Below are 12880 nucleotides of genomic sequence, written 5' to 3'. Positions count from 1 at the left end.
GAAGATTCAGCAGCAGCTGAATCTCCAAATCAGATCTGGCCGAATCGATTTAGGACAGTGATTCAAAAATCACCAAATCAAATCACTGTCTCCTGAATTGGCCAAATCTGAAGCGAATCCTAGCCACTTGGCACAGGCCTACTTTTTACCATCCTGAACTTTCCTTGAGCCTGAAGAACGACAGATGAGCCCTAAAGTTGCAGAAAAAGATTTTTTTTTTTTACATTTCTTTTAGTCTCAGACCAACATGGCTACCACATATATCCCCGAATATTATGAACAACAGTCACTTTGGTTAACCAGCAGTATTATCCACCAGCCACCACTTACCTCCTGAATTAAGGAAACGTTTTCCACTCCGGACAAAGGGATATTTGTCTGCTAACATTTTATCTGGCCAAATTAGTCCATCTGCAGCAAATACTACTTTATGGTTAGCTTGCTGGAATTTCTTGAGCAATTCATCGGGGCCACCCGCAAAAATAACATTATAGCTAAAAAATAATGGAAAAGTACCCATTAGGTAGATTATTTTTAAACGATTAAACCTTTCGCTTATTCTAGATTTAAAGTCCTGCACAGTCAAAGAAACCAGAGTATTCTTAGTTCTGCCACAAATCTTTTTATTAAGAAAGCACATTACTCCACAATTTAAAGCCATTTATAAAGCCTATATAATATTTATTATCAATATTACGTAATCAGCACTTCATATATAAACACATACTTACCCTATTTGTTTACACATAATTTTCTGAATTTTTCATTCTTTACCTGCTATAATTTTTCAGACTTCGCCCCCATCTAAAAATGTTTTTTGTAATTCCAAATGTTTTAAACACAAGCAAAATTAAACAAACCAACAAACTCCCACTTTTCCCATTATGAAAAGAAAACAAATCTCAATCTACTTTTAAAAAAGGCTAACAATAGTTGAAACAGACCGCGGTTGAAAGTTGACTTTTGGCTTGAAATAACCAGAGTAGTAGATTCATTTCACTTCAAAGAGTAATTGGATTGGATTGATGATACAAACTGCATTTGAAAAGTCACACAACGAATGCGTTTCTTATCAAGAATATAAGAGTGCTTGTATGCCCTACTATATTTCACGTATTTTAACACTAACACGATGTGTTGTCTATAGCTAATGACCATCATCCTTGGTGTGCACATAAAGTTCCCCTCTAATAAGTTGGTGAGCTTGAGTTCCTTAGTGAAAATTACAGAGGTTTGGTTTGAAGTAATTGCATATAGAATTCACTATGAATAACATTAAATAGTACAGTGTTATGACCTGTGGTAAGCCTGATCTTCTGAAGCCCTGTCATTTGGTATACAGCTATGGAAAACGGCTTTCTTGTGACTGCGGATGTTCTCATTGCCCAAGCAAATGTCAAATCCTGGTCAGAACCATACTAAACTGTAACTTGCTATGTTTAACAGTGAATTTCACAGGATTTTTGGTTAGAAAAATATATTAAACTTCTAATTTTTAAGATTATGTTTCAGTTAAGGGATGTAAAAGGTTAAATGGCAATTTATTTATTACATTTAACGTTTACCATTTACCCCTTGTCTTAGTGCTGCCTACCGTCAGGGAAGCAACTCCAGCAGGGGCTGCCCAGGATGTGGTATGGATCTGAGCTGCAGCATCATATTGCTGCTGCAGCAAGGCAGTAACTAGTGGTTACCTGGGGAGCAAAGCCAGGCAAAGTTGCACAGCAGAGCTGGCAAGGCTTAAATAGGACTGAGCACAGCAGCAGGGCTACTATCAGGTGCTGCAGGGGCAGGCTGTATGGAGCCAAGTGCCCCCCCCTTCCTTCCCCATAGCGCTTACACGGGCTTCCACCCACCGGGACAGCCACACCGTGGTCAGGCAGTGCCTTCAGCCCATGGGTGCCCAGAGCCCCAGGCAGCACCTCCCTCCTGCCCACCTGTCCCCCGAACTTTGGCAGCTGTTACTCAGCAAGGACCCAGGGCAGCTCTCCCAGCCCAGGGGAGTGTGGCAGATGGACATGCTGCACAGGATCGTGCCTGAAGCATTCACCTGTGGGCAGAGCACCCTCTGGTAGAAGCCACAGCACTGGGGCAATCCCGGTCAGAAAAAAATTTGATTGTTGCATCATAAATTATTCTAAGGACGAATTACTATCACTAAAGGAATACTCATTTCCTCTGAAAGTAATATCCTGGATACACAACTTTCTCTTGACATAGGTATAGTTCCTTACTGCACTTAATTCTAACTGGAATAAGAACACACATTAGGGCACAGAAGAGAAGAAGTGAGGCATGACAGAGAAAGATGTACTTACATTTATTCTCTTATTTCCTAGAGCCCAGAGGGGAACCAAGTATGGGGGTGGGGCTTGAGGCTTGGAGCAGGGAGAGGAAGAACTGGTTTCAGGACCATCAAGGAAAGGGACTCATGCAATCCATTTCAAAGCAAATGGGTTTGTGAAAACTCTTACTGTTTTGCTCTCTGTAAATTTGGCAAAGGCTTTATGAAAAGGAAATAAATCAGTCTTGGAGCCTGCCCTGCAAAAACATCTACCCCTATGCCCTGCCTTTGGCCAGATAGCTTGAATCACAGCCAGCAACAAGACAGAGTCTGAGGGGTAATGAGAAAAACTGAGACTGCTCAAAATGCTTTAAAGTTGGGCCATCGGTACTTTTCCACTTTGCTCAAGGGCTGAAACACCTGCTCCCTATAGCACTACTTCCCAAAACAAATTTACTGCCACAGCAGCAACTTGATCAAACAGCACCTTTGGTCAGAACGGTAGTATTGCACCAGCCATAGACTCTCCTTGTGGAGCAAATATATTCACCAGAATACAGCAGTTAAAAGAAGACACTGCACAAGTCTTTATGGCTTACAATGGTGCAGGCCAACGTCTATTACATGTAACAAACAGTATAAACTGTTCACTTTAAACAACATACCTAACACTACCACCATCCCATCCAGGAGCTCCAGGGACTGATGCAACCTTTTCATTTTATGAAGGATTTCACCAGCAACTTCACACTGTTGACCTAAGCTTGGACTATCCAGCTTTCAAGTGGCCAGGGGTCACACATCCCACAGACCACATGAGATCAAGCAACACCCATACCACAAACTGCACGCTCCACAGATACCCACCCCGACTGCTGCAATGCATGTCCATGGTCCCCCCCATCATGTACTGGTGACTCTGCCCCAGTGCACTGCATGCTCACAACCACCTCTCCCCTGCCCTAAGCAACCATGCACCATGCCCTGCCATCACTGGCTCCCACCACACACCACCATTCCGGTAACTGCTCTTCTGGTGGCTCCTCCAGGTGGGCATGGGAGTGGGAATGTGCCCCTGGATCTGCACAGAGTGGGCTGGCCAGGCGGCACTCCAGGTGGGCAGCGGAAGGCACTGGGAGTGAGGGCTATGCCCTCCCACCACTTGCTCAGCCAGGGCAGGGAAGCACGGGATGGTGCTGCGCTGCCTCAGGCAAGTGCTGCACAGCAGCAGAAGCTGCTTCAGCCTCCCCATGCCTCCTGGACAAGCTGCGGCTTGGCCAAGCCCCACCCCGGCTGGGTGAGCAGTCGCAGGGCATAGGGGTAGATGCATGCACCCAGATCAGGGTGGGGCTGGCGGCAGGGGCTATGAGAAATTTTATGGTGGCAGCTGCCCCCTCACAGCTTCCGCTCCACTGCCCTCTGCAGAGCAGGTGGAGCCAGGGCTGCGTTCTGAGCTGCAGCTGAGGCTAGCCACCCAGAGCGCAGCCCTGGCTCGACCCACCCCATGAGCACAGTCCACTGGGGGGCAGCTGGGGCTAGCCTCCTGGAGTGCAGCCCAGCCCAGCCTGCCCTCCACAGATCCAGTGGCATATGCCTGTTCCATGCCCTCCTGGACTAGTGGCAAGTGCCACTGGAGAAGCCACCAGAAAAGCAGCTCCTGGACTGACTGTCCCTCCTCCACCTGCCACAACAGTTACCAGCTGGAGGTAGCTGTGTCCAGCGTCATTGAGGACTGCTGCCTGTATAGTCTATGGCCAAATCTCCAAATTGATTTGGACCTTTTAATGGGTCTCCTGATTCAATTCAGATTTAGAAATTTGGCCACTGAATCAAGCCAAATCTCGTCTGAATTGAAGCGGCTACAAAAGCTTCGCATCGCCCTAATTAGGTACCACAGCTCATGCTTCAAACTGTTTATACCATATCCCAATATCCATATCCTCACTGCCAATGCCAGTCTTACTTACTCGCTTCTGGACCACTGCTCCATGCTGAAATAAACAAAGGAGCTTGCAAAATCTGCCTTTCTATTGAACTCCAACCTTTTCAGTTCAAACATCTGGGCATTAATCAATATTGCAGACAATCTCAAGTTTATTTTCACCACAGGCCATGCTTCCCTCCTACTCTGGGGAAGGCAAAACGGCCCAGTAATTCCACATTAAGGGAAAATTCCTTCCTGATTCCATGTAGGTACTTAGCCATAGTTCAGGTCAGCACAACTCAGGAGCCAGGACAATCCTACAGGGCTGAAACTTTCCTACAGGGTATACCATGGCTTTTGCTGAATCCTGGCTCCGAATCAGACTTCCAGTTGGAATGGCCAGGGAAAAGAAGGATGAATAAAGCCAAAGACAAGACTCTTTTGCAAAGCTGGGGATGCTCCAAGATCTACACTTATTTCTTTTCATAATCCCTTCTACCAAACAAAGGCAAAACAGTGGGAGTGATCATAAACTTATATAGACTACCTAACAGGCTCTGCTTCCCTAGGGCTCCTAAACAGAAAAGCTTCCTTCCCTTTGCACTTGTAAACCAGCAACAACCGTGGGTTCAGCTCTCCTGAGTCAACTGCATAATTTCTAAGGGCCCTTCTACACATGCAGATAAAGGGATCTAATGAGCAGTGGGATCCAAAGTATTATCCACCTAATCATGCCTCCTGCCATGCCATACAGGGGGAGCCCAGAATCATGACCTGGGGCACCCTCTGACCCAGCTCCCACAGCTGCAAGCCTTGCAACAGACAGGGCCTGCAGGACTCATAGCAGGGGCAGTACAGGGAATGCTGCTGCCTCTGCAAGCCTTAGCAGCTGTGGGGCTTGCAGTGGGGGCAATGGGGAGAACAGTGTCACCACTGTGAGCATTGGGAGACACGGGGCTCACAGCAGTGACAGTATTCTCAAACCTCACAATGGCTGTTCCCATTGCAAGCCCTGCAGCTGATAAGGTTCACAGCAGCACAGCATTCCTGGCACTGTACCTGCTGTGAGCCCTGAAACTGATGATGAGCCTCGTGGAGCAAGGGGAGCATTTACCCCAATGTAACCCCTGCAGCTGACAAGGCTCACAGTGTGGGGCTGTGCCAGGAACACTGCCACCCCTGCAAGACTTGTCAGCCGCTGGGTGGGCAGCAAGTAGTGCAGCCCTGTGACTTTGAGGCCCTCAGCTGCTGGGGCTCCCAGCCACAGGGAAGCACTTGGCACATGATGAATTAATGCCATGATTAGAACAAGCTACAAAGTTATTACATACTTTTTGTCAAATAACTTTGAAATTTATTGCTTGTTTTGTCATGCCTGTTATTGGTTGAATGTGTAGGTGGGTCACAACTTAAGGCACGATTAAACAATCATGCTTTAAGAACAACATGTAGAAAGGGCATAAGTAAGACCAGAAACAGACATCACATTTGTGCCAGAAGAAATGTTGTCAGGGAACTCTGTGGGGACCCCGCAAGGAAAGGAAAGTTCCTTCCCCCTTCCTGCCAATCAGCTGCTTGCTGAGGAGGGAGATGGGCAGCATTCTCCTCTGACAGGAACCATCCCAGAATGGGTGCCTACCGCTGGAGAATGGCCTCCCTCTCCTGCCAATTAGGATTGGCTCAGTTGGTGGGTGGCGGGGGAGAAATATTCTCCTACAGGGGAACCTTCCCAGAGCCTGGGGAAAGTTGTGACCAGGAAGAATAATGCTCAACCACTCATCAGTTGTCCCAGAGGAATTGGAGCAGGTATTGGGCAGCTGCACCATAGGCAGCCACCCTCTCAAGGCTTCAGAAGATCTGCCAAATGTGGATGAAAGCACTCCAATCATGCTCCTCTGGGTCTACCTAGATGAGTGCAGCGAGGAGGAAGACAGCTGGGCTTTGATAGCAAGGCTTCCTGGGCTCAAGGAGCCATGATACCATGGGAGAATGGTCCACCACCACCTCACACTCAAGTTCCACCTGGAAGCTTGTCCTGCAGAGGGAACCAGGAGGTTCCACTAGGGGAATATGGCCCTTCATCCTGCCAGACAGCTGATGGCATGGCCCCTCATCCTGCTAAGAGACAAAGCTCCCCCTCCCTGGGTTGTCTGTGGCAGCCATTGCTTTTCAGCAGCTACCAACTGCTAATTGATAGCACAGGTAAAGAAGAAGAAAGGACAAGGTGTCAAATAATAGCCTCCCCTAGAGGGTGGCCCAGGGAGCAGCCCTCTAGTGCCCCCTGACTAAGAAGCTTGATAGTGTAGTTCTCCAGCAAAGACTGCAACACACATTGCTCCAGCTTCCTGACCTGTTTTTTTTTTTAGAGATAATACCACAGATATTTTTTTTTAACTGGTAGAAGAGAACCCCTGCCTTTGGCATAAGTTTCGACTACACCAGTTTTCTGGACACCTACATCTGTCCTACCTAGACAGTGGGTATGTCTACACAACATGCTTTACAGTGCAGTAGACTACCCACTGCACAGTAAAGTGTCACAATGTATATGTGCGCACATTTACTACACACTAAATTAGTCTACTGTGCAGTAACACTCGTGTAAATGCTGACCAAGAGCAAATTTGCTCCTGGTCAACCTAGGCAGCAGGGGGCTACAAGGGACAGAGAGCTTTCTGTCCCCAATCCTGGCGCTGCTCAGCTCCCCACAGAACCTGGGAGCCAATTACTGTTGAGACTGGAGAGCTCTCTGCCCTGGGCCCCAGCATGGAGCTGCCAGCCCCTACCTGTCCCCTGGGCCAGCTCCAGGGAACAGGCAAGGGGCTAAGAATTTAGCCATTGCCTGTCCCCCAGAGCAACTTCACCCAGTGCAAAGCTGGCTACTCCATGGAGCAGGCAGGGGCTAAGAATCCAGCCACCACTCACTCCCTAGAGCAGCTAGCTCCATCCAAACAGGGCAGCTGCCAGTGAGCCCTGTGCCTGCCTGGCCCAGGAGGCGGCTTGCCAGCAGCTATCCTACACCTGGGACAGTTTTCAGCAACCCCGTTGGCAGGGAGCTTGCTGGCAGCTGTGTGTCCTAATGGACACAGGGCCAGGAGAGCTCCGCCTGCTGCAGAGGTACCTCTATCCTTGCCCCTGAACATCAGGTCCTCTCCCAATGTGTACAGGGCCAGGAGACAGCTGCTTCTGCTCAGCTCTCCTGGCCCCATGCCCACTGGGACCTGCCCTGTGTTCTCTGCCAGTTCTGGGCTAGAACCAAGGGAAGCCTGAAGCATTTGCAGCAACTATAATTGCTTTGATTGCTTATATTGTTATTTTTCTTTTTATATAATAAAATATTTAACCATTAAGAGAAAGTTAATGTTGCTATGATTTACTTATTATAATAATTTGATCAGTCATTATTAGTGTTTTGGAATTAACCCTCTATTTTAAATTTCTTATTGCTTAGCATAAATATATTGGACATATTGGTCTCATGATTTTAGATGCATTTGACCTATTGGTCTCGTGATTTTAGAACTTAAATTTAGTATACGGAAAATGCTCATGCAAGGTTTGTGGCATGTCTGCCATATGTGGAAAGAGGTAACAAAAGAATGAATGATGTATGTGACAACGTGAAGGAAGATAGTCCTCTTGCAGCAGGTGAAAATAGCTTTCTGTGGTTTAATGGTTTTAATGGCTGCAGCGACAGAGTCAGCAGTTAAGGATTACCAAATACTAAATCATGCTTTATCCTAATGGCTGAAGACTGCAAGCAACAACCCCCTGAAGATTACACAACACAAAGCCAGAAGATCGTGTCCTACCGATCCCAACCTGCGAACAGGACAAGAGGACGACTTTCGTGTCTGACTTAGCTGAATCCATAGGCCTGTATGGACAGCTATCACTATAAAGAATGAACACAAAGAGAAGGCTTTGGGTCTTTTCCACCTGCAAGAAGGAGTTTTGGGTACATCCAACAAGACCTGACTCCAAAACTCTGGACAGTTTGGCTGGCCACCAGACTGAACTGAGCAACTTTAGAACTTGGTAACACCTTAACTTTGCAGGACTGTCTAGCTATCTCTGTGTGTGTGCTTGTCTCTTTTGAATGCATTAATCAATCAATGAATTAATCAATATACAGGGGACTGAGTGATGCAAATAACCTTACTGTTCTTTATTCTTTTAATGTTGCGTGTTTTATGTTCCAATAAATGCAGTGTTGTGCCTTATCTCCTGATAAGATTCCAGCTTGTTTTTAATTCACACTGTATGCCCTGGGCACACAACAAGAAGGGCCTCCTGGGGACTGCAGCAGCAGCAGTTCTGTTGCTCGAAGCCTGGCCAGCAGCTGCAGCATGGCTCCAGGTGGCCTGGCTCTGCTTTAGAGTGGTGTGCATAATCTGTGCGTGTGCTGCTCTGCTTTCTTTTTCCGTGGATTTTTTTGACCCCCTGGATATAAACTAGATCTCACTTTTTTTCAAGCTAATTGTCAGAAAAGTTAAGAATTATTTTTATTGAGATTATAAAAAACATATATTTGAAAAATTATACCAATTATTATCTGGCATTTCCAACCCAATGCAACACTCGTCAATGTTAAAAAAAACATCAAGGTATTTGCAAACTTGAGAGATTGGTATAGTCAAATCTATTTAAGGAAACTGGATCATTCCCCCGAAGCATTTATGCCAATCTTAAATCATTTATTTTGAAAACTCACTTGAGTTCTTGGCAATGATGGGGGGGTGGTGAGGGGGAGTAAAAGAGCATGGCTTATGCACTTCTGCACACATATTTCTGGCTACGTGTGCCCTTTGCATCATACTAATCTCTTACAAGGGCAACTCCTAGTACACAAGGCTTGAGGTTAGTAAAGAAGTTTAGAAGTCTGGCAGCGCTCAATAACATTGTTTTTATAGCATAGTAGATCTATGGCCCAGAGACCATTTTTACATCTGTAAATCTATTAAAAACTTATGTCTGCTCCAGAGACAGGCTAGTATTTTTATGAATGGAAAAACAAGCAAGCAAACTTTCTCAAATGAAAACACAGAAGGGGAAAATATCAGCATGCAACTATCAACATGTTACAGTAACTATGTTTTATTAGCTACCTCTACAGAGTAAAGCATGAAAGCAACAAGCAGAACTTGCTTACCTTTCAATAAACATTATAACCATGTCTTCTTGATCAGCGTAGCTTTCTATTCCTTCTTTCAGCAATCTTACTTTCTGGCCTCCTCCAATTGAGTAAGCTAACCCTCCCCCTTTCCACTCTTCACCTTTACCAAGTACCTAGAAACAGGAAGAGAGAACATTTTTACCTGAACATAAAAGTTAACGGGTATTTTTAATAGATTAGAAACATGTGTCAAAGCAAAGGCAAGAAACACAAGTACAAGGCAAGGTACCAAAGCAAGAAACAAAGTAAAAGCCAACATTTCAAGCACCAAATCTACCATGTCTTAAACAATATTAAGCTCAATGACATCATTTCATAAATATGAGAAAAAACATTTTGTAAGCTCAAAGGAACCCAGCAATTACTTTTTACCATAGCTAGTTATTCACCCCTCTCACCCTTAAAAGAAAAAAGATAAGGAAGAAAAAATGTTGTTTATCAAATTCTTCTAATTAAAAAAATAACAATGCAACTTTTAAACAGTACAGCAATTTGGAAAGAGGGACAAAAGTGCACGGGGAAGCTAATGTTGAATTTTTTTTGATGTCTCAAACTACTTCCTCAAGTTAGAGAGAATAGACTCAGAGATCTGTGACTAGCTATTAAATTGGTTAAATAAAACCCCACCATTGTCAAGTACTGTGGAAAATCACAACCACAAAACATCCAAATCTTTGTAATGCATAAAGTTTATTACAAAGCCATTATTTTCCATTAACTTCTCAGTTCCAGACGGATAATAAATTATATAATGACAATACCACCATCAACTAAAATGTATTGTCAGCAGAGGTCAGTTTCCAAGGATATTATTTTTCTGTTGGGACAGGCTCACAAGGTGAGTGTATCAAAACCTGATGACATTCAACATGGACAAATGCAGGGTACTCCACCTCAGGAGAAAAAACAGACATCGTACTTATATAGGCTTGGCAACGCTACACTCACTAGCACCACAACCGAAAGAGACTTGGGGGTCATGATTGACCACAAGATGAACATGAGCAACCAATACAATGCTGCAGCCGGCAAAGCAAATAAAACTCTGGCTTGCATCTACCAATGCGTCTGAAGCAAGACCTAAGAGGTCATCTTCCTGCTTTACTCAGCCTTGGTGAGGCTGCAGCGGGAGTACTGCATCCAATTCTGGGCCCCACGCTTTAGAAAAGACGTGGAGAAGCTTCAGAGTACAGAAAAGAGGTACACGCATGATTAGAGGTCAAGAGGAGACGCTGAGAGGCACAGGACTCTTCAGCCTGGAGAAGCAAAGGCTCAGGAGTGACTTGCTGGCAGCCTATAAGTATATAAGGGGTGCGCATCAGGATCTGGAGAACATCTGTTCACCAGGGCACTACAAGGGAAGACGACGTCTAACGGTCACAAACTGCTAGAAGACTGTTTTAGACTGAACATAAGGAAAAACTTCTTTACCATCCGAGTCTCCAGACTCTGAATTAGACTTCCCCCAGAAATGGTGCAAGCACCTACTCTGGATACTGTTAAGAAATGCTTGGATGCTTATCTTGCTGGGGTGATCTGACCCCAGCTAACTTCCTGCTCCTTGGGCAGGGGGCTGGACCCATTGATCTCGCAAGGTCCCTTCCAGCCCTAATATCTATGAAAGCTATGAAAGATGATTCCCTCTCCACCTGCTATTTCAAAATGAGCTGGTATAAGGAAACAAGCTGTGCTGTTTAAACTTCCATATAAAAAAGAAACCTTCAGGCCAACAATAACTGGTTAGGGTTTTTTTCTTTAGTTTCAACCGTGTGATAAGTTAGGCATATGCAAAGCTTTACAGCAGCTTATAAGCTTTGAATCCCTTGGTTTTGCCCTGAAAAGACTGATTTGTAAGAAAAATTATCAAAAGTGGCAGAATCTTATTTTGCCTGAGGTTTGCATGAAGAGGACAACCTCTGATTTGTGAAAAGAATAAAAATAAAGTGGATCAGAGAGAACGCTAGAAACATGAAAAGGATGGGGCAGAAGGCATTTATCGTCCACTCACCAGTCCTGCAACAATTCCCGGTGTAGCTAGATACTTTATTGTGCTTTATGACTCCACATTAAGAATCTTCTTCCCCCCTCCTTATCTTCACCCCTCCCAGCATCTTAAGCTACAAGAGACCTGCCAGGTAATGTTAGGTAATGTTGAGGGAGGGATAAGAGGCTCAAACACCACTTTACTAAGCAGCAAGTAAGGTATAACATAACCTGTCTGAAGAGTATAAATGCCAAGAGAGAAGCTACAATGTTTACAATAAAAGAGTGAAACAAAGATCCCAGATAAATAATAAATCTAGAACTAACAGAAGTGAAATTGAGCTAGAAAAAAATTTACAAGTATCAAGGGGAAAAAAAGGTCTTCCCAACAGTGAAATCTGTAAACCTGTAGAATAATTTCTAAGGGCAGTGGAAGAAGTGTCATCATCTGGCACACCCAGAAGCAGACTAAACATAATGCTAGTAAATACACAATGGAAACAATTCCACACTGACAAGGTTATGCACCAGATGACTGAATGGGTCTTTTCCACGGTTGAGAGCTATAACTGTTTTACCTTATTGCAAGACAGTCAACACACATGGTTTCAATGTTAAAGCTTATATAGTACAACTATTTCCAATAGTCGGTATTAAGAATAGAAGATACCCTTACCTTCACAGTATAGTTGAAGTGCTGTGCAGTCTGCATGAACCGGTGAAATCCATCGGTTTCTTTAGTTGCTACAGTAAAAACTAACAGTTTATCTGAGGGAAGAAAGAGAATTTTTTTAATCCATAGCTTGACAAAAAACATAGACTTCATAACGTCATAAATCACAATGAATGGAGTCATTAACAGGTCTTGGGGTGCTGCATGTGCCTGATTTAGAAAGAAAAATAGTAATGTCATATTTCAGGATTATGGCTTCAAATGAAGAACTAAGGGAATCCAATGACAGAAAACAGATTCTGCATTCCTCCAAAAATCCCAACCAAATAATACGAAAACCAAAAACATCTGATGTAAAGCAAATAGTCTCTGATAAAAGAAACAACCTAAGAGAATCCTGAGACAGGTAAGGATCCTTAAATAGAATAATACATTACATTTTTGGTCTGAACTAATCCTATACCCGTTACCATATGACAGCATGGCATCATAGAATTTCGTCCCTATTTTAACAGTCCCTTAAGTGTTGTTCCTGTTCCTAAAAAAACTTAGTGGAAAATGTGGGTGTGTTGCCATCCTCCTTCTCTCACCCTGCCTTTGAGAGTTAATTTTAAGTTTAAGATAGCATTTTACAAAAAATTGATCCATTAATGGTTTTCCAGGGACATAAACAGGGTGAAATATAAATCACACTTAATATGGAACAGGATCTGGCACTTTAGAGCTTTTAAGTTAACATACTTTCAGGTCTAGAAATAAACTGCAGGAACTAAAGCCCAGTTGTTTGCTGTTGTGCTTTATTATCTTTGGTAAACAGCAAATCGGCAAAACTGTCCACTC

General features: G+C 44.3%; 1 protein-coding gene across 2 annotated transcripts in view; it reads right to left on the bottom strand.

The window, feature by feature from the left end:
* The window catches only part of PLOD2 (procollagen-lysine,2-oxoglutarate 5-dioxygenase 2), a 70868-nt gene extending 58660 nt beyond the window's left edge, over positions 1-12208 (bottom strand). For both annotated transcript variants that reach the window (XM_019532959.1, XM_019532960.1), the window contains exons 1-3: positions 12044-12208; positions 9361-9497; positions 331-494 (exon numbers count right to left, since the gene is read on the bottom strand). In XM_019532959.1, coding sequence (XP_019388504.1) covers positions 331-494; positions 9361-9497; positions 12044-12193 — 451 coding nt within the window. In that variant the 5' untranslated portion in view covers positions 12194-12208. The remainder of the gene's footprint in view (positions 1-330; positions 495-9360; positions 9498-12043) is intronic.
* Between the last annotated feature and the right edge of the window lie 672 nt (positions 12209-12880).

This window comes from Crocodylus porosus, unplaced genomic scaffold (assembly GCF_001723895.1).
Source record: "Crocodylus porosus isolate Cpor-Errol unplaced genomic scaffold, CroPor_comp1, whole genome shotgun sequence".
Lineage (NCBI taxonomy): Eukaryota > Metazoa > Chordata > Crocodylia > Crocodylidae > Crocodylus > Crocodylus porosus.
This window is presented reverse-complemented; position numbering and strand designations above follow the sequence as displayed.